The 24,553-nt window shown below is 36.5% G+C and overlaps 1 protein-coding gene across 2 annotated transcripts in view; it reads right to left on the bottom strand.

Moving 5' to 3' along the window:
* HOOK1 (hook microtubule tethering protein 1) overlaps positions 1 to 24,553 on the bottom strand; it is a 29,797-nt gene that overhangs the window by 3,865 nt on the left and 1,379 nt on the right. Inside the window, exons 2-21 of one of the 2 annotated variants that reach the window (XM_075037231.1) lie at positions 19,464 to 19,549; positions 17,743 to 17,815; positions 17,366 to 17,416; positions 15,780 to 15,912; positions 14,789 to 14,856; positions 13,474 to 13,536; positions 12,494 to 12,577; positions 9,368 to 9,534; positions 8,601 to 8,741; positions 7,096 to 7,297; positions 6,242 to 6,352; positions 5,907 to 5,994; positions 5,762 to 5,822; positions 5,019 to 5,159; positions 4,288 to 4,375; positions 3,433 to 3,467; positions 2,765 to 2,847; positions 2,266 to 2,366; positions 1,796 to 1,897; positions 623 to 691 (exon numbers count right to left, since the gene is read on the bottom strand). In XM_075037231.1, the coding sequence (XP_074893332.1) occupies positions 623 to 691; positions 1,796 to 1,897; positions 2,266 to 2,366; positions 2,765 to 2,847; positions 3,433 to 3,467; positions 4,288 to 4,375; positions 5,019 to 5,159; positions 5,762 to 5,822; positions 5,907 to 5,994; positions 6,242 to 6,352; positions 7,096 to 7,297; positions 8,601 to 8,741; positions 9,368 to 9,534; positions 12,494 to 12,577; positions 13,474 to 13,536; positions 14,789 to 14,856; positions 15,780 to 15,912; positions 17,366 to 17,416; positions 17,743 to 17,815; positions 19,464 to 19,549 (1,947 nt within the window). The remainder of the gene's footprint in view (positions 1 to 622; positions 692 to 1,795; positions 1,898 to 2,265; positions 2,367 to 2,764; positions 2,848 to 3,432; positions 3,468 to 4,287; positions 4,376 to 5,018; positions 5,160 to 5,761; positions 5,823 to 5,906; positions 5,995 to 6,241; positions 6,353 to 7,095; positions 7,298 to 8,600; positions 8,742 to 9,367; positions 9,535 to 12,493; positions 12,578 to 13,473; positions 13,537 to 14,788; positions 14,857 to 15,779; positions 15,913 to 17,365; positions 17,417 to 17,742; positions 17,816 to 19,463; positions 19,550 to 24,553) is intronic. The other variant, XM_075037232.1, reaches the window with a different exon arrangement.

Raw genomic sequence — 24,553 nt, 5'->3', positions numbered from 1 at the left:
ATATAGAATGTGTTAATTTTAGCTTGTAGTGAAGCTGTTCCTTTACTAAGCCATTTAATTTTACTTTCCTTTTTTGATTTCCCATTCCAGCCTTTCTTTATGAAACTCTACTTAAACATTCCTTCATATGAGGATGAAAGAAACTTTCTCCAGTCCTTTTCACAGCAAATCGAATGTCAAACATTCTAACAATCTTTGCAACACTGCTGCAGGATGAGAAGATGGCTCTAGCTTTATTCCACAGATACTGTGCTAAAGACACTGAACACTGAAAGCAGGAGTCTGGAAACATTCTGAACCACAGACTCCCTTTGTCTCAAGCCCAAAAACTTCAACAACAAATGCTATTGAACATTCAGGAATTTTGCCTGCTAAATCCAGATGGAAGCTTGTGGCAGCAAATAGTACATTACTAACACGGAAGTCATGGCCTATGCCAAATTTTAAGTCTCCCGTTCCAAAGCACAGAAGACCAGCAGAAAACATACAACAAAATAATTTTACAAAATAGTTGATTGTTAAAACACTGCTAAAAAGACAGTGATGTAAGATTTAACTGTCACATTTAGCAAAATGTGTTTTTCCGATTTCTGAAATACCAAGAAATGAACTTTTAACCCACCTTGTTATACCATGCAGTTACAATTAGCTTTTCCTCATAGTCACGTAACTTAGCAAGTTTGTATTCAGCCTGCAAGGAGACAGTAGAGAAGACAATCTCAATTACAACACAAAAATAATCTGCATAAATTTATTGCAACCTATTGAGTGAAATAAACACATGCAGCAGAAATGCTTAAATATGCAAAATAACTAGAAGGCTTAGAAGTGTAAAGAAAGATACTTCCATAAATTACCATGGGAGAAGTTATAGACTACTTCAAGAAAAGGCCAAACTTTACTCAAGTTGCAGTTCAACATAGAAACATACTTTAAGAGTGCGTGTGTGGGGAAATGCATGAAAGTCTAGGGTGTATCAGAAAGTCTATAAATAGTTTAGTATTTTTTTTCATCTGAAAGTCAAAGACAAGAATGTACCTCTAGTGGCTGAATATTCTTACCACATTACTGAATTGCTATTATACAGTATGTTTACCTAGTACATACCCATAGAAGAAATCTGAGGCCACAGCATTTATAAAGTCAGATCTTTCAGCCTACTAACTCGTGTTGAGGAATTTTGTATTTGCTCAGGTAACTATTCTAACAAGTCCCATTGATATTGCTATAAAACTGAAAACATTTTTTTGGTATTTGCACTACTGTCAACAATCCTTTCAGGATTTCAGCCAAGCAGATTTTACGAATTAACAGGTTTTACTCTTCTACATAGTTTCAAGAACTCCACTATATGAAACCACTGTTATTAGGGGTCTAGTAAATAAAGAAGTCACTGCTCAAATACCTAGTCCCTCATACAAAATAAGTTACATTACTACTGAAAAAGGTCAGACTCTGCAGCTCTGTGCAAGTTACCATAACATGGCAAAACTATTAGTCTTATGAAATATTTCACTTATAGCTTTTCAGAGGTTTTAGAAGGAATCCAAATTAGTGTTTCAGTTGCACATTGAAAAACACTGTTGAAAAGTAAACTGCTCTGACAGACTTACACTAAGATACAAAGTTAATTAAGCCAAACTAAAAAACTCTAGGTTTGATGCTCTGTGCAGTTTCTAACTGAATGCAGCATTGAAGGGTACTGGATCATTAGGAAACAGTAGCTTGAGTGTCAATGATATTAGAGACAGCAGAACATATTAGAAGTTATTATTAAATATGTGTAAATTTTTACCTCTAGTGCTTCAATTTTTTTGTCTTTATCTGTTATCTGTTTTCTGAGCAACATAATTTCTGCCGATGCTGGATTTAGCTTGGGGTCTAATGTTTTTATCACCTGTACAAGGCAAAACAAAAGCATTACAAGTCAGGTTTGATTCTCAACAGCTCTGCATCTCATTTGCTTACAGCAGAAATGAAAACAGACTGAGCACTAGTCAGGCAGTTATGCTGAAAACTAGGCTGTTACACTGTACAACACAAGATATCAAAGGCTACAAAGGAATCACTAATGCATCTCATGCTTTAGCCTAAACCCCATTCTCTTATATGCTTAAGTGACTGCAGTTGAGCAATTTGACTAAAAATGCAACATATAGCCACTAATTTTAATTGGGAGGTGGAGAGGGGGAGGGGGGGACTCAAATCAATCTGTTCAACAATTTATGAGGGAGGAATATATACATTCAGAAATACACCACTCACATTTCTTGCTTTCTCAAGGTACATTTTATATCTTTCTTCCATTGCTTTCATATCCTCATCTTTTTTTCGCAAAGCTGCCTCCAGCTCTCCAATCTTCTGGGCTATTTACAGAAATTATCAACAAAGACATACAAAATAAAAATAGACATAGTACTTCCAAGGCTTCTGTGTTCTCCTGATTTAACCACCCCGCAAACAAACTTTCTAGCTACTACACAATTTCTTAAGTTCTTATCTTTATTTCAGTTGTACCGTAAGGTCCCACCTGACCCCGAATTCCCATTTTGCAGAGTATTGTTCAACAAAACTAAGCCCCCATGAACCTCTCCCTGGCCCACACCATGTGCAAGAAAACCCTCCTCCCACCCCCATTTCAGGTTTAAAGCTAAGCTGTAGCAGAAAGCCTTATCCAGACAAGTATCCCACAGCCACTGGGCTATAGGAATCATTTCAGAAGAAAATTAACATAGTCTCATAAAAAACCCAAAAAACAACTTACGGTTCTGACTAACATCAGGCTGGAGTTCTGCAAGATCAGCCTCTTTCTTCTGTAACTCATCATGCACTTCATTCAGCTTTTCCCTACAAATGAAAGGCTGGGCTAAGGATTAAGTTCACAAATAATCCCATGCACAGTTTTAAGAGCTGAAACTTAATGGTGGTAGTGTTTAAACAACTATTTTAAACTCTGGCAATTCTTTTGAGTTTAAATAGAAATATTAGTATGTATTTTTGAAGAACCATAGAAGTTGTGACTTCTGAATTGAGTCTCATTTACCTAAAGCTAGAAACAAACAAAGAAAATGAACAAAAAACCCCTCCAGCATCTCCTTTGCAGGAACTACATCTACTGAAAGGATGGAAGTATTTCAGAAGTATGAAATACATTTTGAATCCAGTAAAAGTGATGGTTTTAGCAATCTGTTGTAGAACCAGAACAGTTAAAATGCTATTGGTGATGAAGAGACAGTTAAGCGGATACTAGTATTACAAGATTATCAGAGTAGACAAAACTAGAACACTAATACTTAACTCACTACATGCATGATTCTCAAACAGTGGCTTAGAAAACCAAGACACAGTACAAAGACTTAGGCAGTTTCTGAGCTACAACAGTCAAATCATTTAGCATAAATAAGCTATTGTGGATGTATGTGCCTTACTTACATATGTGCTGCCAATTTCTGCTTCAGGTTGCTAGACTATGAAAGGAAAGAGTTAAAACTCAAGTTATATTTCAGTATTTCATACCATGCAATGTTAAAGTGCTCTTACAAATCAGCCAAGAATACTTAGCACACCTAAATAAGTCAAACCAAACAAATGCTAAGAAAGCTGCATTTTTCCATGCATTTCTGTAACTGCATTCATATTTTTTTGCATTGCACAGATACCAATTCCAGCATCTTTTTTCTTTAAAGCTATCCTTCTCACTATACCACGATTTAATGACAAAACCAGAGATTTTTTTTAAAAGTAAAAGTAGAAGGTAGAAGAGTTACAGTTCCTTAAAGAAAGCAAGGGGAAGGAATCACATAAAACATGAGCTTTTCCACTGAAATGCAGTTGGTGTGCAGGTCTTGTGGATTCTCATGCTATAGAGACTAAACTCATCTGCTCTGAATACAGTGGAGCCAAGTCTGTGTTACCTAAACTGAGAGAGTTGTTTTTCAGGCAGGAGACAGTTTTTAGAATACACTGAACAGCCTCAATTTTTTAAGATGGTTGCTTGAAAGGTCTGTGTTTGTTCGGTAGGAGGGTATGACCTGAAGGGGCTTCACGGCTTGCTTACTCTTACTACCGCATGAACTAGTGCGTTTCAAACTAACTTTAAAAAAACAAAAAAGCAAAACAAAACAAAAAAGCACCAAACCACAAACATGCCTTCTTAGTAGTTACCAGCACTAGACACACTGAAAAAGAAGAGGCACATCTAAACAACGCACTTGACGTTACTCTGAAGGATTTTAAACAAAACTGGCAAGACATCTTCAAGGTCAAGAAGCCTAAATTTTCACTTACTCCTTCAGTCTTGGATCCTTGCTCCTGTAAAGTCTTTTGCAGATCTTCAATCTGCTGCTGTAACTCCCCAATACGCTCTTCATTTAGCCTTTTAGGAAGAAAAGACAGTTGTTATCCATCTAAACAGATCACAACAGACAGATTTTTCTCTTTCACGTCTGGATGATAATTTTTCAGAGGGTCTACCCAGAAGGACTTAAACCACAAAGAAACTGATTTCAAATGCTTTTAGTTTGACTGGAACTTCTGCTGAAACAGACACATGGCAGCTTTATTAAATATTTTATAACGAAAGACCTAGAATAATTTTAAGTTTTGAGAAAACTTAACTACCCAAAATTCTCATATCCTAGTAAACTGCTTTCAGCATTCATTAACCGACAAAGAAATTTAGACCATATCCCAGTGTTACAACATGATTAATTTGAGTTCTAGAAATAGAGTTTACATCCATTCTTGGTCTACATAGAATCATTCAGAGCTAAGAGCATCCTATAAGCAACACTTTCTTCAGAGTACACTACACCCAGACCCGCCACATTTTATACCACCACATTTAAGCTACTTTCCCTCTTGCTTGCTTCATAACCCTTCATTAATAATTACACTGGTGAAAGAAAAAGGGTAATTGGCTTCCTGCATAGTGCTACGCTACAGATGCAAACCACAAGACCACTCAAAGTCCAGAAATTACTTTTTGCTATATTTTAAGATGCTGCTTCACCCATCACCTTTTCTCAGTTTCCAGTTCATTCACTGTCCGATGCTTTTGCTCCAGCTGTTCTTGGAGCTCTGTAATACGTTCATTTTCTGATCCTTCCTGTTGTAATAGAAGCATCTTATTTTCATGCTGCAGCCGAATAAACATTTCTCTGAATCAAAAATAACAAAAGTCACTGTTAATTAAGAAAGAGTAGAAGGTAATATTCCTGTTCGCTCCCCTAACCTTAAAGTGGGCACCAGTTCTGCTTAAGGATATAGTTGGCATAACAATGCAATTTTTTTATTAAAAGGTAACTTACAATTTTCAAACATCACAATAGTTTAAGAGATATGAACAAAACTTTAAATTAAGTCACTCCCAACCCAGATTTTATTGTGCCTTTATTTTTCATTCTGCCAGACTTTAAACATGATATTAGCTAGCTTTCAGCTGTTCTGTCTTAGTTGCTGTGTATTACTTATTTATTCTGTCTGCCAGTGGCAAGATAAGAATTGTTTCACTCCGTAAAGAGGATGTTTCAAGCCAAACTTTATATACAGCAATCTGATATGCTTTTAAGAAAGAATGCAAAGTAATTATAGTGTGGGGAAATAATTATTAACAGCTACATGGGGGTCCAGACAAGCATCATGGAGGCAAAGCAAGAAGTGGGATACAGAGTCATGTTGCTGAAAATACTGAACTTTCACAGAGACAATATTATGCCCCACCCATGAAAATCCCAGAACAACCCCAACCTTTTTGTCTTACCTATATTCCACTGGCAGAATTTCAGCAGCAAGGTTCTCATGGCTCTTAACACGAGATGTGCCTGAAATTGCATTGGAAGTTTAATTTAACAAACTTAAAGAAATCACTAATATACATAAAAAAGCCTCTGAAAATAAAGCAATACCTGTTTGACTCAGGTGATCCTGCTGCATCTGTGAATACCGGAGCTCTTCATTTGTCTCTTTTAGTGCATCACACTGTACTATCAGTCTCTAAGAAGATATATTTGAGGTGGAATTAAGTCATACAGCACCCACTTTAAAACCAAATAACGTTAATCAGGAATAGTACCTACACACACATATTTTAATACATATTTTATGTTTTATATGTGTATACACACACGCAAGCTGCTGAACTTCATTTTTATGTAGCACTACTTCCGGGAAGGTTTGTCTCAAGCAGAGCATTTGAGAGAGATTTAGTAGGCGTTAAATAAACTCTCGTTCAAGAACTTACCTCTTTTTCTTTGATTAAAGCTTCGTGTTTTTCTTCAAGTCGCTTCATTTCAAATGCTAGCTTATCAGCTCTTTTTGATTCTTCAGACAGTTTGTTATGAAGCTCCTGGACCTTTTCATAAAAAGATTATATTCAACACATGAATGTTGCAAGATGCTACCTTTAAAAGCTATGTTAAAACCTTCACTCCTGCCCAGTTCAACCAAAATAAACAGCTGGTCCTCCAAGCTTGGTGGAGGGGAGATGGGATGGAGGCCTGTGTGTTTGGGGGTTTTTTTTGGTTTGGTTGGTTTTTTTTGGTAGGTAGGTTGGTTGGTTTGTTGTTTTTTTTTTTTTTTGTTTGGTTGGGTTTTTTGTTTGGTTGGTTGTTTTTTGGTTTTGGGTTTCGTTTTGTCTTTTGGTTTTTTTTAAATATTTAACTCTTGCATCTCTTAATTACTACCAAAATAAGTGAAACTGAAATAAAACTTCTACAGTTTAAAATAAATTCCCATGAAGTAAGTTAAGAATATTACATAGAAGTCAACTCAATCATAGCTAAACAACCTCTCCCAGGTACGAAATTACCTCAGTTAAAGTAAAGAAAAGCCTGCAAACCATGGACAGCCAATCAGTTGAGAAGGTAACTACAGTTAAGCTTGCTTAATTAACAGGGAAAAACAGGAAGTGAAGGGCAGAGTATGAAGGAGTTTTCACAAATAGGAAATTCTAAGGGGACAATACAGGTCAAGCCCATGGGCTGTTAAATTAAGCTGTTCAGTTTTTTTTCACTGAAACATAATTAAAATAATTTTATTTAGGCAAGATGACTATCTGAGGAAAAAGTAACATCTTAAGTATAGATGCAGCCTTACCTGTCTTTTGTAGGTTTCTAGTTGGGCACGTGCTGCATTGGCTTTCTTCAGTTCATCCTCCAGACTGACCGTATTGTGCATATACATCATGTTGGTTTCCTGCAGAGATTTGACTTGTCTGCGGAAGTCATTCAGATCCTGTAGCTTTTTACGATACACTTCAACGGTTGATTCCAGCTTACTTGCCTTGTCTGCGGTAGTCCTTAAAGTAGAAACAGGAATTAGAAGAAAGAGTATGTTTCTTCAAAAGGTTAAAAAAGTCAAATTGTGCTGTCATGCACATTCAAGCTATTTTCAGAGACATGCAATGTGCTTAACAGCAGAGTTAAATCTTACTCCTTTATTTTTAAATGCATAATCAATGCAAACTTGCATTATGCAAAGACTGCTTATAAAAACTGAAATCACCACAGGGTTTAAGTGGGAGTAAGTCTGACAGTCGTATGGCAGACGTGCAAGCAAGGGTTAGTATATCAAATATCTCTAGGGAATTCTGTGGGGTGCAACATAAATGCACCACATCATCCTGTGCTAGATAGTCATCTCAAAGCACTGGTACCTGGTAAGGAAAAACACACAGATGTTCTCATTGCAGGGTTATACATAATTAGAACATAACTGCATTATGAAAATGATCAATAGCAGATATGACCAAGAATTACCAGCTGATCGTTAACAAAAATCTATGTGGTAAGAAAATATTTGCATCATAAATATACAAATTAATTTTAATACCTGTGTTTAATATCTGCCATCTCATATCACTAGAAGCTAGTACAAGAAAATTATGGAAGAAAATCTACAGTTAAGATTTGTTTCAGATGTTATTTAAGAACCACTATAAGTTAAACACCTGAAACCACTTTTCTTTCCATGTTTTATTCATACTGTTTTATAAATAGCAGATCTGCTTTTGCAGTATGATCTGCTTTGGATATTTCTTGGGTGGTCTGGTATTTAATTTACTTCACACAAGCTGGAATGTTACATTAAATTCTCATCAAGGTTATTGTATATTTCATCTTCATTTTGTTAATCATGTTGCTAAATCTAGCCTAGAATGCTGACACCAAAAGTTATGTCAAAGTTCTAGCTGCATATATGCTTTTCTACAACAGAAAAGGCAGCCTCTTGCCAACATAAATGTCCCCTTAATAAGAATGTGCCCTCTCCAAAAAAAAAAGTCTTAATTCTTGCAGAACTTCAACCTTCCATCCCACATGAAGAAGAATAATTTCTATATTCATTAATTCTGCTTCACAGAAAAATTCCATGTTGCTATTCTTATGCAAACAATAGAGGCTATGCCTGAAACTTGCACTCCATCTCTGCTTTTTCAATGGGCCCTTTTCCAACACTTATTTTAGATCTCATTCAGGTAAGACCTATCTGCAGAAGTAACACCTCAGGAAAAAAAAAATTCATCTTGTTAAATACAAAACCTTGGATTTAGTCATCAAATCCTCCTAATGTGTGTGGGGGGGGTAGCTCTCACTATTACATACCTAAGAATATCATTTTCATCTTTCAAGGCTCTAGATTCTTCTGCCAAAGAGGTTAGTTCATTGTTCCTATGTTGCAGTTCAATCAATTGTTTTTCTAGGTCTTCACAATGGACACGATAATCATCTTTTGCAGCTTCAAGCCTACCAGATCAAAACCAGGAACTCTGTTAAGAACTCATCATTATTACTCATTTTTCATTTAGTGCTAGAACTATTAAAAATACATTAAGACAAAGGAAACCTACTGATTTAAGTAGCCAGAAAAATGGTACTGTAAGCATGGAACATTTTATTGTCTACCTGTTAAATCATAATGGATTATATACTGCAAGTTTACCATATCAACACCAAGGGCTCACATGAAAAGTGATTTTTTTCCCCCATAGGGATCACAGGGAGAAAGACTAATATGGAAAAGAAATCAATATAGTAAAGAGATATGGTGGCTTTGAGGAGAAGTTAGAGTTCTTTTTGTTTTGCTTTGTTTACACACAAATCACTTCTGCACTCATTTTCTGCCTTCCATCACCTTTTCTGAAGTGTCAAATGGCTACAATATGGCAATTACAAAGTAATATTTACTACAACAAGTAACAGTTTCTTTTTCTTTTTAAAGGTAAGGACAGTCACTAAAACATGTTTATACAGTACTAGGAAGCTTTTATAGCAAAAGAAATTGAGATAGAAAAGCCTGAAAGAGTACCAGAAATTCTCAGGATAAATTTGACATGACAAGTGAGGGATTTTTGAGAGAAATCATTTCATACCTGAAGTTTTCTTCTTGCAGTTGTTCCAGCTGCAACTGTGCATGAAAATACTTTTTTGCAACCACAGTATTTGGATCATCAAGAGAGTCATCTAATTGCTCTAGCCTGTCATTCATAATCTCATTTTCTGACATCAAGCTGGTTTTTTCATCCTGGAGGGCAGCCACCTAGTGCAGATAAAACAGCATCAACATTGTAAGACCTGTCCAACTGGAAAGAACTAAAGCAAGACAGCAGTACATCACCAAATTAGTTTATGAAAAAGGTTGAGCGTTTAGAAATTTTAGAATGTCATTTACATAGCATACTTGAGCATACAGATGCTTTAGTGTATGACAGTTATGAAGCACTAACGGAAAAGTCCCTCTAAAAAAAGACAAATTTTTGTAACTGAAACCATGGTAAAAGGCAGACAATGTGATATGGAGAGAAACTGGTACTTTCATTAAAAAAGATACCATGGACGCCATACAAAAAAATCTAAGTATTGGTATAAAGGTACTCTCCATCTTGCTTGTACTTAACAATAAAAAGCAGGATGGCACTGGCTAGCACACTAACACAGTACTGCCGTGCGCTCAGCAGTGAATGGTTGCGCAAGAAGCAGTTTCAGGCGCCATAAGCTAGTAAGCACACACACAAAAGAAAAAACCTAGACAGCTTCATATAGAGCATGCATTTTTTGCACAATCAAACAAGTTTGATATTGAAAGTGTTCACAGCTAAGCAAATGAGAATACAACACTTTATTGAAACAGTAAGTATATTAACAGCCATAAAACGGGGAAGGATTAAGAGGATAGAACCTTTAAAGTTTTTCTAGTGAAAGCTGTTGTGTTAATTTTAACATCCTGTCAAACATAAGAGCATGTAGCATGTGTTAGTTAACTGGCATTTAAACAGGGACAATATGCTTTTTGGGTTATGTTTTCCTGAATCATAAAGAAAACCTACCTTTCTTATACTCTTGGAAAATATCAAGGAAGACTGAGACCTTACAAGTGAATTTATTAAGAATTAGTTTAAATGAGAAGCGTCAGTCAATATTATGGCTTCAAATAAATAAAATTTAAAAAAACACAAAGCAAAACATATCATGGTGACATTATTAGATAAAATATCAGATATAACCTGAAGTATGCAATATTAAAAAAACAGTTTGTTTGTGATAATTTAACCGTCTATCTGTCAAACAGATGTAAGAAACAAAACAGTAATCAATCTACCACTTCATTAAATGCTGGCTTTCTGGGCTCGCTCCTTTTTACATACTGGATGTCACTTTACTATATACATGCACTCTCAAACACCTGTGGGTAGAGAGCATCTGAGCCTTGCTCAGCATAATACTTCCTGTTCAAGGTCCAGCCACTCCTTAAATGTGCATGACATTCACACTTCTAGAGTAATGTTAAAAGAACACCGGTCTCAGACTTAAAAAAAACCCAAAAAACAAAACAACAAAAAAACCCAAAAAACACCCCAAAAACCCCTAACAAAACCTTTCACACAACTCAGAGCAAGTTTTTCATCTTTCCTCAGTTCCTTTCTGGTAGCTTTCTCTTCTTCTTTTCCATTATTTCAGCATAACAGAAGCGGTGTCAAATTCAACACAAATTACAAAGAAATATTTTAAAAACATGTCCCAGTATTAAAGAGCTATGGTGTCATTAAGTCATCTGTTTATACTCAACAGTACCTTTCCCTCAAACACCTTTCATGCCTTCACCTGGCCCACACTACGTTATGAGCGACTGGCTTTGTGTAACCTATCATTAATTAACAGAGAAATCTCAAAAGAGAATTTTGTGGGAGACAGGAGAAAGCCTGGGACTTCTCTAGTGAGACATGTTAAGTCTCCTAATGGAAGCAGAAAGCACAATTAGATTGTCATCCCAGCACCTGTAGAAGTGAGAGCTTTTGAACAGTGAACACACTTTTTGAAGTTTAACAACTGTTATCTGCCAGTTCAGCTGTCAAATCAATCCCCTAGCCCATTTAAAAGAAATAATTTTCTCCTGCAGATTCTGCTCACAAGCATTTTTAGATCTCTGCTTTCACTAGGAAGCCTTACTACTGCCTCAAGAAAAAAGGAAATTAAATACCAAATCAACTCTAACAGCTTCCTGGCCATGGCAATTAGCTATGAACTATTTATATATACAAGTATTCTACTTTTTCAGTCATCATTACCTGTAAAAAAAAGTAAAACTGGCCTCTGGTTTTGTGTGGTTTTGTTTTGTTTGTTTCTTCTTCAGAGGCTCATACAGCCAGTATAGCACTCTGGCTCCTACAAGGAGATGCCACCCAAATGTTCTCTTTGTACAGAATCAAATCTGAGATTAACTGCCTTACCAGATAAAGCTCCTTCTACTCTCAGATTATAGTGCCATAAAAGAGGAATCAGACTTAGGGCTAACAAGCAGATTTTTTTTCTTTTTTCTTTAAAAAGTTGATTGAAATACAAGTTCTTGTTTATTGTTATGAAGTTGTCTCTCCTTTTTCTGCAGAGTGACTTGATTAACTTCTGTATCCATTAAAAACTAAAGCAGGCCTATTATCAGTGTGGTTTGAAAAAGTCATCATGGATCTATTAGTTTCCATTATTTTTATTCCCTGAAATATCCTCCATGTTGCAACTGTGTATGAGAAAAAGTTAGTAAATTTTAGATAAATTTCAAATTCTAGTCTTTCATCAACTCCTAATGAAAACAGCACCATTTTCCTATGATTAAATCTAATGACTGATTATTACACGAACTGGATTTTTTGGACACAGTTCAAAAGACTAGAGGAAGCAGTGACTAAAAATTAAATGGGCAGTTTTTAAAGCCATGATAACATTGTTTTGATGGCTACCTGCTACTAAGGGTAAACATAAAGCTAGCAGACCAAAGCACCTTTGAGTTAACAGTTGGAAGTGTAAGCTGGGGTCCTGTGCCATCAGAAAACTATTTCCACTAATTGCATTTTGGAGTACAGAATGATTGCTTTTCCCCCAGAAACAGTTAAGAATTCTCACAGAAACTTAAATAAATGCAAAATTCACTTCACCCTTCAGAATTTCTGCATCTTGATAGCAGCACCACTACACAGTAAAGAAATAAGTGACTTGCTGTTTCTTACCTGTAAATCTAGCTCTTGACATCTTTGTGCCAGCTCTTCTTTTTCTGCTAGTGCTTCCTGAAGATCTTCCAAAGCTTTTTTAAGCTTTTAAAAAACAAAAGACCATCAATCATTCTGGCCCATACCCAAAGTACTCACAGTTCTAGCTTCCAAAATGTCTCACTTACTTATACCAATTGTTTAAGAAGGATGTTAGGTGCACATATTGACACAGAACTTACATACACACTGTTAGATCAGGATCTCTGTTTATTTCACCTGCATTTTAAATTACTACCACATGTAATAACTAAATTACTGAAACTCAGAGTAACATCCAGATTCAACACAACTTAGGCTAAAAGCATAAGAAAACCAAACACAGGAACATCTGTGTTGTCACAACTGCAAAAATCCCTGCCTGAGAAATGAAATGCCCTTCATCTCAGAACAGAAATACTGATGCTCCTTCATGGAAAGCTACTTTTAAAGATAACTTCATTTTATGTGCAACACCTTGCAGTGTTCAGGTTATTGAGAATTTTCGTGACCCCTTAAAAATAACGTGAAGTGTTTAGCCTGACATGGTTGGGCCTTGATGTACCCCTAGCTCTTCTTGCAATGTAGGTTTGCACTGGCTGGTTTTACCCCACCCAGGAAGATGACATAGCAGTCATAAAATAGCATGTAACTTTTCACTTAATTAGCACTGAAAAATAGCATTACTTTATTGTATATTCTCTGCCTACATCAGTTTGTTGCTCTGTCATTTGTGAACCAGTATGGTTTAATCCAAGCACCGAGTGGAAAACAGACCAAGCAGTTTGTGCAGATGATAGAAGACAAAAAAGTGCAATTTATTGTTGAGGTTGGTTGTTTGGGTTTTTTAAACTTCTAGAACTGGAGAGGAAGAGCAGACTTCATCTTCATTTAAGGGATGGCAAGATACCAACTTAACATTCAGGCTTGAACTACAACAGCAACAAATATCAGGCAGTTACCTGCTGTTCCATTTCACTTGATGCATCACCTGTGGAAGGACCCGTTATTTCCTTGCTCATGAGCTATAGAGAGAGGCCACAGGAAAAGAAGGTTAAATTAGAGGTTAAACATCTGTAAATTCACTGTCTACTGAGTACCAATTGTACTTTCCACTGTATCCTTGCATCTCTTCAATATATCAAAAACAATTAATAATAATGATAATAAAAACCATGTCATGGCTGGTAAAGGATTTAAACAAATCTAGAATAAGATGACTTTTTTTTTAAACCCCACCCTCCCCAAATTAACCAAGTTATCGGACGAATCTGTGATCTGTTGAAGTTATTGCTACCCCTTAGTCAAGTTAAAATGAAGTGAACCAGAGGATGGATTTCACTCAATTAATTTAACATGACACAAAGAAGTGTGATAACTGTTAATTGCCATTAAGCAAACAATGGGAACACGAACATAGCTCTCACTGATCTCCAGCACAAAGATGTACACAGTATGTTTGTCAGCAATTAAAGGCCTTTACTTCTTACTCAGGAATTACAGTATTGTTTCTAGACCTCCTTCAGAGAGAAAGTTTGATTAGTCAGAATACAACAAACAAGAGGTTTATGGATTTATTTCTCCCAATATGATACTTACAGCTTTAAAGACTATGAGTCAATTTAAATCTAAGTTTTAAAGCCTCCTACCAACTCCACTGTTACCTTCATGAGGGTGCAATTACACATTACATTTTCTTCAAAGTCAGCATTTAGTTTTTGCCTCCCTCCACACCCTGCTTCACAGTCCCAAAGCTCACAGATGCAAGTGACTGCAGAGCTAAGCTGTGAGCTGGATCACTAAGATGATCCAAGTAAGAACAAATTAAGATAGCAGGGAGAGCACACCATGACAAGAACAGAAGAGATGCAGCTGGGAGCGTGTAAATCAGATGCTGGAATGGTCTGTCATAACAATGTAGCCTCACAAACCATTAAGATCGGCTTAACTTTGAGTCTAAAACTACAGCACTGGGACAGACATTTCAGAACCCAGCTCCAGCATAATCAGCAGTTGGCAAGTAGATACTTTTCTTGTGTGAAACAGGAAATCTTAAGCATCTATTGTCTCCACAAGTTGTACGTTTGGGCATATAAGACTAAAATCAAAACCCCTTGGTTGGGGTCTGGGGCCTCTTAGTCCTGATCCTCCCAGATAATTTAGGGAAGTACTTATGCTCTTCCCTGAGGTTTGCTTGGATGAAAGAATTCACAAAGAACAACAAATGGATAGTCAGACTTCTCAACTGACAGCATTAGGCTATGAATTATTACTTACCTCTTGAATGGCAGTCATGACAACATGTTGAACAGACTCTTCAAGGGTCATGATATTTTGTATATGTTCTGTGAAAAAAGAATTTGTAGTTACTCATGACAATGTTCATCTTAATGGCTTGAGTAACATGACACACCATTTGCAGAAAGATCCAGAAGAAACTATTCTCTATAGAGCTTCTTCAAAACTGGTAGCACTCTTTTTATACAAAGCACTACCATTAACCAACAACATTATTATCCAGTAATATGGTAGATAAACATAAGAGATTATAATCTCTTAAGTGAACAAATTTATACTATGAATAATAGAGCAAGGAGATTTTAAGACATCTGTATTTACATGGTTCTTTTTTCATACATACATCTACATATGTATACACATAAGCTTTTTCAAAGAGTCAACAAGCTTGCAATCAAGTTAATAAATAAAACTTAATGGAGAAAAGTAATTGCTAGCATCTTCATTCTCAGTGCAGCCTGACAGCTTACTTCCCAAACACTCTTTGATGCAGTCATTTCAGACTACCTAGGGATCACACCTATTCTACTAACAGAATCGTGCTGAGGATTCCTTACCCATCAGAGCATTGAGCATTAGCTCTGGTAAGGGGAGAGAAAACTCAACTAATTCAGTCTTGAGCCTCTGCAGACAAACAAAAGGCAGTTTCTAATATAAGTTTTTAATTTAATTCGCTTGATTTGCATTTGAATAGCAAGCTTTAGGTCTTGATATATATTTTAACAAGTATGAATAATCCACACGCTTCAGACTATTTTGTTAAACCTATCCCGAGCAAAGTCTGAGTTTTATTCACAGAAGTTTCCCATAGATTTCCTGCTTTTAAGCAAACTCCAGTTTTGTAATAGGTGTGCAACATATTAACAATAGAGACTTTTTGATACATAAGAAAGAAAAGTTTCTACATCTCTTCCACCTTAACAATCACCTGAGGTATTCTGTTTGTTGAACAGACTAAGGTAGTGCGTACCTTGTTTCCTTTCACAGTTGACTGCACAGCCTAAAATAAGCTGCAGAAGCCTGCCCAGTTCAGTGGGATCGGAGTTCTCAGATATCCGGTTTAAGTCCGGAATAAGCTCTTCTGAAATCTGCTGACCCAAGAACTGGAGGGAAAAAGAAAAAAAAAGTGAAAGTAGACTCCCACTTTTGTACAACATGAAAATCTGGTATCATGTAAGAAATCTGGACTCAGTAAGCCATCCAGAGAAAGTGGTCTATTAATAAGTTTGTAACCATAAAACTTATGGAAGGGAAAGATTTTAAACATTAAATACGGAGATACACACTAAAAGCACTGGCATACGAGAGAGTACATAGCAGTATCAGATTAGGAAATCTGAAGAGATCTAGATAAAGCAGATATTCTTAACTCATTTGTTACAGGGCTTCATATGTGAAACTCAGATGTCACCACTGTGTCTCTCTTGCACCAGCAAAGACTGTTCCAAATGTCTGTCTCCATCTCTCAGTGTGGATGTGCATTTTGGGGAAGGGGTACTCAATCCACTGCTAGCCAATGACCTTTACCATACTTGGCACCTCAGATTTTTCTCTAAATAGGCCCAAGTTTAATCTAAAGTAGACAGCATTAAAAAATATATGCAAAACACCTAGCAATTATTTAGTGCCATGAATTTATGTAGTAAGAGTTCCATAAAATTGTTCTGGCAAAACCACACGTTTTGAAAGTCTATTAACTGGGGGTTTAGTTAACTGACCACTTATGCAAGAAAAAGCAACAGTAGTAAAGTTAAAAGTTCTTGGGCTAGACCTCAAATATGAGAGATTTAATTTATTCTACCAACATAATAAAAAAAGGAATTAAAAATGCTTCCAAATTCAGTTGTTCCCTAACCCTTCAAAAAGCCCCTCATAAGCCAAAAGAAGTTCTACTTCTGGGCTTGCCAGAGAGCCTCAGTCCTGGCAATACAGAAAGGCTTGGCACTCGATATCACAACTAAGCCCAGGTGAGACCAGGAAGCCATAAAATGATCTGGCAAGTTTTTCTACACCATACGCATTACATAACTCTAATCATTCTCCATACAAAATTCAGCAGTTGCTTTTTTTTTTTAAACTCAAAATATGGCTACCATACTCATCCTGCATGAGAGAAAACAAACTATAATCCTTACTACATCCAGGAGGATCTAGAACTTATCTCCTAGCTTCCAAGTGAGTATCATAAAACCTAGACTAGGGCTGCCAAATCTGTTCAGTTGTGTACAAAAGGATTAAAACTTCACCAGACTAGAGCAAATATGAATGCACACACAAAAGTCAACAGGCTCCTGCAGCTCAGTCCTTGTGACATTCTTCTAGGCAATGACAGACATGGTTTCCAGATTATACTCCAAGAGTCTTATCTAACCTGCTCAAAGTAATTTTATATTCACTCAGACCTCCCACTTCACCAGATAATTATCATATACTTTCTGCCAAGAAGTCCTTAAAATAAATTACTTTGCCAATTAAAAAAAAAAGCTAGGTGAAGGAGGACAATAATCATAATGTTTAATGATTAGAACAACAAAAAAATTGCTGCTTTTTCCATACCTCATGATAGTAGTCCATAATTCCTTGCAGTATCTTCTTCAGATTACTGGACTAATTGTTGTACATGGAAGATAAGGTTACAGGCTTTTATTAAAATTCTTAATTTTGCTGAAATTAAATAATAATTTGTAATAAAATATTTACATAGCAGCTCTACAAGAGGACCCTATAATGACAAGGGAAGAGCAATATCACAACAGAAAACCCCCATGTAACAATGCTGGAAGACACTTAAACTATCAACACACAGTTCAAGTTCATTTAAAATAACCTAAAAAAGTCTGAGTTTAATTCTGTAGTTTTTAGACTGCTAGATACTCTCAGGACAGACACAATATCCAACCACACAAACTTCCACTAACTTCAGTTCTGAATACCTTTATTCTCCAGTTGTCACCAACATCATCTTTAATGCGATTTAGCCAAGATGCATCAAACCAAGCAACATCTCTGAAACAAAATTAAATTATTAAACATCAATAAGCACAGACTTAAATAAATAAGATACAAGCTTCCTAGCATTAAATGATCAGATGTTTGACTACCAGTGTCTAATGAGGCAGGAATTCCTGGAGACGGCAAGTTATACCTATGTCACAGGAAATTTCCATCCTGCTGGCTGCATTAAGACACCATCTTCCTGGGCAGGAAGGATTTCTGTACACGCTTGAGCTAGCTACAGCTAGGAATACAAGCATGTGAAGGCCTTTGTCATGCTGAATTTTTATACCTGACAAAGTGATCATAATGATGTAAAGAAACATGCTCTTTTGACTACTGCTGACGTTAAGTTTGGTACCTACTCTTGTACATTTGGATTTTCCAACATTTGCTACAATTTGTCAAAGGCACTTAGCAAGAAAAAAAGAATAATATTAAACTACTGGCATTTCATATTTTTTGTATGTCCTCGGTTGCCCTGGGCAGAAGTATATTCACTTTGTGAGCACAAAAAAGGACGGGTTGCTGAGGGAGATGCTTACACATACTGAGCTGCCAAGTGGTACAATCACAGCATACACTTTTACACTGTACTGTTTATTTACTGGTCTCAAAGCACCTAATAAAAAACAATTATTATCCCCACTTGCATATCAACCAACTTGGTTGTAAAGAAGTTTACCCACCAAAGCCTGTGGCAGCCTAGTACCACAAACACATGAGAAGTGACCTTCAGCAAATCTTCAGTAAGCAATCCTAAATCAATTTTTGCCATGCCCCAGGAAAAGGGTGAGCTCCGTCTTTACACAGCACACTTAAAATCTTTCCAAGCACACAGGGGAGTTTCTGGGTTTGGGGTTTGTTGTTGTTTGGGTTTGTTTTTTTTTTTCTTGGGGGGGTGTGTGTGTGTGTGTGTGTTAAGTAATTTCTTAGTAATCAGAAATATAGTTTGAGCAGGAGATGGTAATTCAGACTTCTCCTTTATTATCTGAGCCAACAGCAACAATAAAACTGCAGTGATGACTTGTACCATAATAATTCTTCAATACAAGACTCATGTTACAACCCTCTGAAGTAACTGCAAATTTCAAAACTAGTGTGTCATTCAACCCAGTACCATTTGTCATCACACCAATAAGAATGATTTTACTTTTGATTAGCAAACTATTATTTTTTAATAATAAAATTGCCACTGAAGCTTCACAATTCTTTTTTTCCACACAAATAGTAAGTTATCATTTAAATCCTAGAACTTATATCTAAATCAGTCAAGCAATACCAAGAGGAAGAGAGCACAAAGACATGCCTTTTGAACTTTTAGTTCCTCACTCTGAAGAGGAGCATATTGCCTGAAGCATGGATATCCATGGAAATAGTGTTGATGGGAAAAGTGAAAAAGATCATACCATTCTTGCCCAATTACCCTTAAGTATGAATCGAATACTGCAGTATTAGAGTATCTCCTCATCACCTTCTCCATTCTATCACATTATTCAACTATTATATCATCCCCAAAACAACAATACAAAGGCATATTTTTTCTTCTGCTATAAACTGTCCACTCTAAGTTTGTCTACTTTAAAAGCAACTATGCATGTCAAACACAAAAACCTCAAGAAATCAAATACCTCTTCTTCAAACTTAATTATCAACTTACATTTGGTGAAGTACCTGGGCCATGGCAACCCCATTAGTCAAGTCCTGAACATCTCTGCAAGGTGCAGCAGTATTGAACGTCTGCAACTGAAACAGGGAAAAACATTGTGTTTCTCGCTTAGTAGACAGAAGGACAGGAAATTAGTTACCATCTTCCTTTTCTTCTTTAAGGCACAAGCATTTAGCAAGATGTCTTTCTACTTGAGGCAGATGAAATCCTTTTTGAACTATGCAGTTCTTAAGCCAACCCAAGTAGCTCAATACTTGTGACTGTTGATTATGACTAGTAGCTTAAAAGGTTAGTACTACCACATTTTGCTTTTTCATGCTAGTTCTTCTATTGTAAATCGGATTATGGAATACTAACTTGGGAAACTAAAGTCATATTTATCCATCCCACAATCATGTTGCGGTGCTTAGTTCTGGACACATAACTACCTCAACAAAAAACGGTGTCAGAACAAGGGGTGAAAGTTTGGCGGGGGGGGCGGGGGGGGGGGCAGAATCCAGTCTTTTACTACAAGCATTTGGTAATAGAAGTCACAACACCAGTAGAGACCCCTGAAATTATTTGGGGATTAAGAATGGAACAGAGAAAATTATGTAAAAATAGTGGAAAAAAACCAGTTGTCTGACAGCTACTGCACACTTCAAGGATATGATGACAGATGAAAAAGACTGAACCATTTCAGGTCCTGTGAGCTGGCAACGTATTTCCTTGTAATTCAGGAATTCCAAAAGTACTCTACAGATGACGCTATTTAAATATGCAACTTCAGAATACTGCTATAAACCCAAGAAACTTTACTATAACCTGAAGTTATATTAATAAAATATATTACCAGGAGAAGATGTATGTTATTCCTGGTATTTATATTTTATATATATACACACATATTTTCCTGTTATTTTCCAAGCATCACACTACCTAGTGTTTTAACACAGGGCTGGACGCAGTTTTATCCCATCTACATATTTCTGTCTAAAGATTAAGCAACAAAGCCCCAGTTTTCACTCCTCTCCTCTATTACAAAACCAGATTATAGATGGAAGCTTTTTATAATAAGTTGCCTGATCTATTCTATATGAATTGTTATATGCAGTCTGTATTCTAACTGGTGCTTCCAGGCACAAGTACAATTAAAATCCCTTTGTACTAGGACTATACAAACAAGATGCAACTCCCATCCTAAAGAAAAAAATTTAATAGCTCAAGTGTTTTCCAGATAGCTTCTCAAAAAGCAACTCAAATGACATGAATACCTTCAACATGTCTACATCCTTACAGAGCAATGCAATAAACACCCAGCAGACAGCTTTATAAATAAGAAACCCATCACCAACCTGACATATAATACTAGTTTATTACACATCCATAGGCAGCTCTTCTGCTGCCCTGCTGATTTCTGCCTGCAATTCTGACTGCTTCATGTATAAAGCCTTAAAACACCGAGGTACCCAGGTCCTCAGAGCACTCCACAGACTGCAAAAAGAGACTGCAAACTCTGCAAAATACTCCATCAGGCTCCAGGAATTTGTGTCTTGGAGAACACCTGGAGCACAGACAGTACACTTCTATTTAACAGTCCTTAATGAAGTTTTCTTCCATGAACTTGGCTGAGGCACTTTTTGCAGCCACAAACTCAGCATCCAGACATTCTGCAGGATATCCCCTCTTGTCAGAGTTTGTCACCTGCTAGCTTCGCCTCATCTCCCTTGCTTCTGGTGCGACTGGTGAACAGACTCTTCCCCAGTTGCCTTCTCCAGGAGCTCAAGTCTGTATTGACCTCTACCATACCCATCTCCTCCCACTGTGTCTTTCCCAGGACCAACAGTCCTCATCTATTCAGCCAGTTCTCATATGGAAGCTCTTCCATACTTCCCATGAGGATGGCCATTTTTTCCTCTTAGTTTTCTGGTTTTCCTGCATTTAAGATCTGTACAATGGGATTACCTCAATGTTAAAAATGCTTCTCCATTTTGGATATTGTGTATTTTTTTAAACTATCCTCAAGCTTATATCTAACATTTTGACAGAATTAGCTATTATATTTGTAATATTTTATTCCCCCAAAACCAATCAGCTCAGAAGTAACTATTCTAGGCGAGAGAGCTTTTTCCACACACATATCAGTTCATCACATAGTTACTCAGGAAATTAAGAGCTCATCAGCAATTAAGTTCAGCCTTCTATATGATGATGAATAAAATAGAATGGAGAAAGTTTGCTGTTAATATTGTTAAAAGATGTGTATGTGGAATAGAATGGGAGCAAGAATAGATCCTTATAATCTCTGTCCACTGCGAAAACTGATGACTTAAACTTACTAGGTTTACAACGTCCTAAATTACCTGTCCAACTGTGAGAGTGCTTTCCCAAACATCCTGTGAAAGGTAAGATTCTTCAGTGGTCACTGGTGAATGATCTTGTCAAGTGTGTTTGGGAAATGGAGCTACTTGGACCAGAGTGGTAGAAAAGCAGAATTTCCAGCTGTGAGAATTTGAGGCAGTTGCTGTCTGCTCTATGCTTATAAAGAGTGACCATATAGTTATTTGTTTGCTTGCTTCAAAAAGGGTCTAATCAAGCCAAGAAGAGAAAAATATGCAGAGCAAGGGGGTTTTTAAATTGTTTTCCAATTTTAAAAAGTGGTTTTAAAATCCTGTATTACAGCAAGTGAGAAGTCAGTAATCCCTGGTAGGTTACATAAAAGATTAAGTAGAACACCACAAACTGAAGCAGCTGTGATTGACAGCACTGGTTTCTAATACTATAGTAGCCTTACTGCCAGGGCAAGAACAGGCACGCAAGCTTACAAGTCAAGACTGAGCATGCCAGAATTCAAGAGTTTTATGGCACAATATCGTGATGCTGCCATTTGGATATACCCCCTTGTAAACCAAAGAAATTAAGTACAGGTACTACCACTTCACCCAAGCCAGATAAAGCAGGTAAACAAAGCCTTAGGAAACCCTGCGACATGCAACAGTGCTTTATGTATGCCAGTATCTCCCAGAATAGAAACAGCTAATTAAAATTAAACAAAAAGCAGGACTGAGAGTCTTAGTTTCTCCATATATTTAAAAGTTACATAAGCACCTAGAAATAATATAAGACTAGAAGTATTAATTATGGGTTCTCCAAATCCCATGCCAGCCTAATCATCTCCTCAAAACAGGTTTTTACTGTACTTGCAAAACCAATGAAACTAGTAGGCATGGGGAGGAGGTTGGTAGAAGCAGCCATAGACTTCAGGACTGCGGCAGTACTAATTTGCCTTTTTTCCAGATTTGATTAGTTTTACTAAATATAGCCTTAAGGACACTCTGCTACTTATGCTGGAAACCATTTCATGAACCGAGCTTAAATGCACCCTACCACTTGCTGCAACACGAGAAGCAAGAATTTTTCTCTCAGACATACAGCTATTATGCTTACAATATACATCTGGAAATTTAATTTTGTAGCACATAACATTTAGTGCCTTTTCCCTGGATCTGCTGAAGGCTCTACCACCAAACAGCTGTAGATGAAACAGGAGTGTTCACATTACCCAGTAGAAATCAACCTATCCAACTCTTGGGAAGGTATGCCCTCAATTTCATTCAGACGAAGTAGCGTTGAGGTTCTCCATTTTATACCCAGATTATACACACTAGGGACAGAAGTTTTAAAGAGTTAGTCAAAGAGATTTTAAAATAACAATAAACGTGCCCATTCTTAATGCCAAAATATTAATAGAATAACTCAGTTGTTGGACAGAGTTAACATTACCATTGCTGCCAGTGCCAAACAGGGGTACACCTATCGTGGAAAAAGCTTTCCATTTAAGATGTTGCCATATATCTAGTCTCTAGTTTGAGACAAATGACAGAAGCAGCCTCAGAGCAGTACAGTACCAAAACTAACTTTTTCTCTACTACAGTAAAGAAACCACCTACTGCAATGGCACCTAAACACAGAAGACTTTACTGCATCACTAGGCCTACTGCTGCTACTCTTATCGTTGCACTCGTACTCAGAGGCAGAAAATATTAAAGTTTACTTCACTTATACTAACTAAAGTTTGCCCTTCCGACTTAGAAAATTGTTTCTGCAACAGACTTGAGTTCAATCTTAACAAATACTACTTAAATCAATCTTCCCTGAAAACTTATGTACATTTCCCCTACAATTTAATGTAACTCCATTATGTTTTTCCTGTAACATCCTCAAAACTTTAAATTCAATGACACCTGGGTTGCAGAACCAATAGATAATTTTTATTCAAATTTTCTTTCTTTTCTGGACAATGCATGTTTTCTAATTTAGAATTTCCTAAAATAAAAATAATAATAATAAAAAAAAACAAAAAACAAAAACCAAACACCAAGATCTGGCAGCAGAAAATCATGAGCATCTCTTTGCTATATTAATGAGTAAATAAATTGAGAAACCTTTAGAACTACAGAGAGCTACAGAACCCATTTCTCTTCAGATATACAGCATTTGATTTCCCCCTCCCCAGATCATTTTTTTTCCTATTACTGAAGTAACTTCCTATTACTTGAACTGAAGTTCAAGTTGAAAGGATGTCTGAAACATACCTTAGTGTTAACAACTGGTTTCTACTAAGTTGTAAACTAGGTCTGAGAAATAGGGTGTTAAATCTAAAAACATGCATCTGGCAATGCATCTGCTGAGTGCTGTATAGAAAAACTGAACACACAGAGTTGGATGCTCATTTACATTAACGACACTACACAAAGCTCTTTCAGTTTAAGGCTACTTAAAGTTCCATTAGCATTCCTTTTAAGATTTACGATGTAATTACAGCTATGCACTGCGAGGATACTAAAAATTAGAATTAGGCTTAAAATATTTTAAGCAGGAATTGTAAAAATTATAAAAGAGTTCAGCACTGCTGACAGGATTTTGACACAGAGTTCAGGAATGCATCGATTTATTTTGCAATTGAACCATGATGGAGTTATTCTTACCTGACTACTGAGAGGAAAATATGAAGTTAAAGAGCCCAAGAAAGAGAAAGAGAAGTATAGATTGATTAAATGACAAAAGATATCCAACTCCAGAGAGGTAAGCATAAGACAACT

The sequence above is a fragment of the Buteo buteo genome, chromosome 10 (genome assembly GCF_964188355.1).
Source record: "Buteo buteo chromosome 10, bButBut1.hap1.1, whole genome shotgun sequence".
Classification (NCBI taxonomy): Eukaryota; Metazoa; Chordata; class Aves; order Accipitriformes; family Accipitridae; genus Buteo; species Buteo buteo.
Note: the sequence above shows the minus strand (reverse complement) of the source record. Positions and strands in the feature narration are given on the sequence as shown.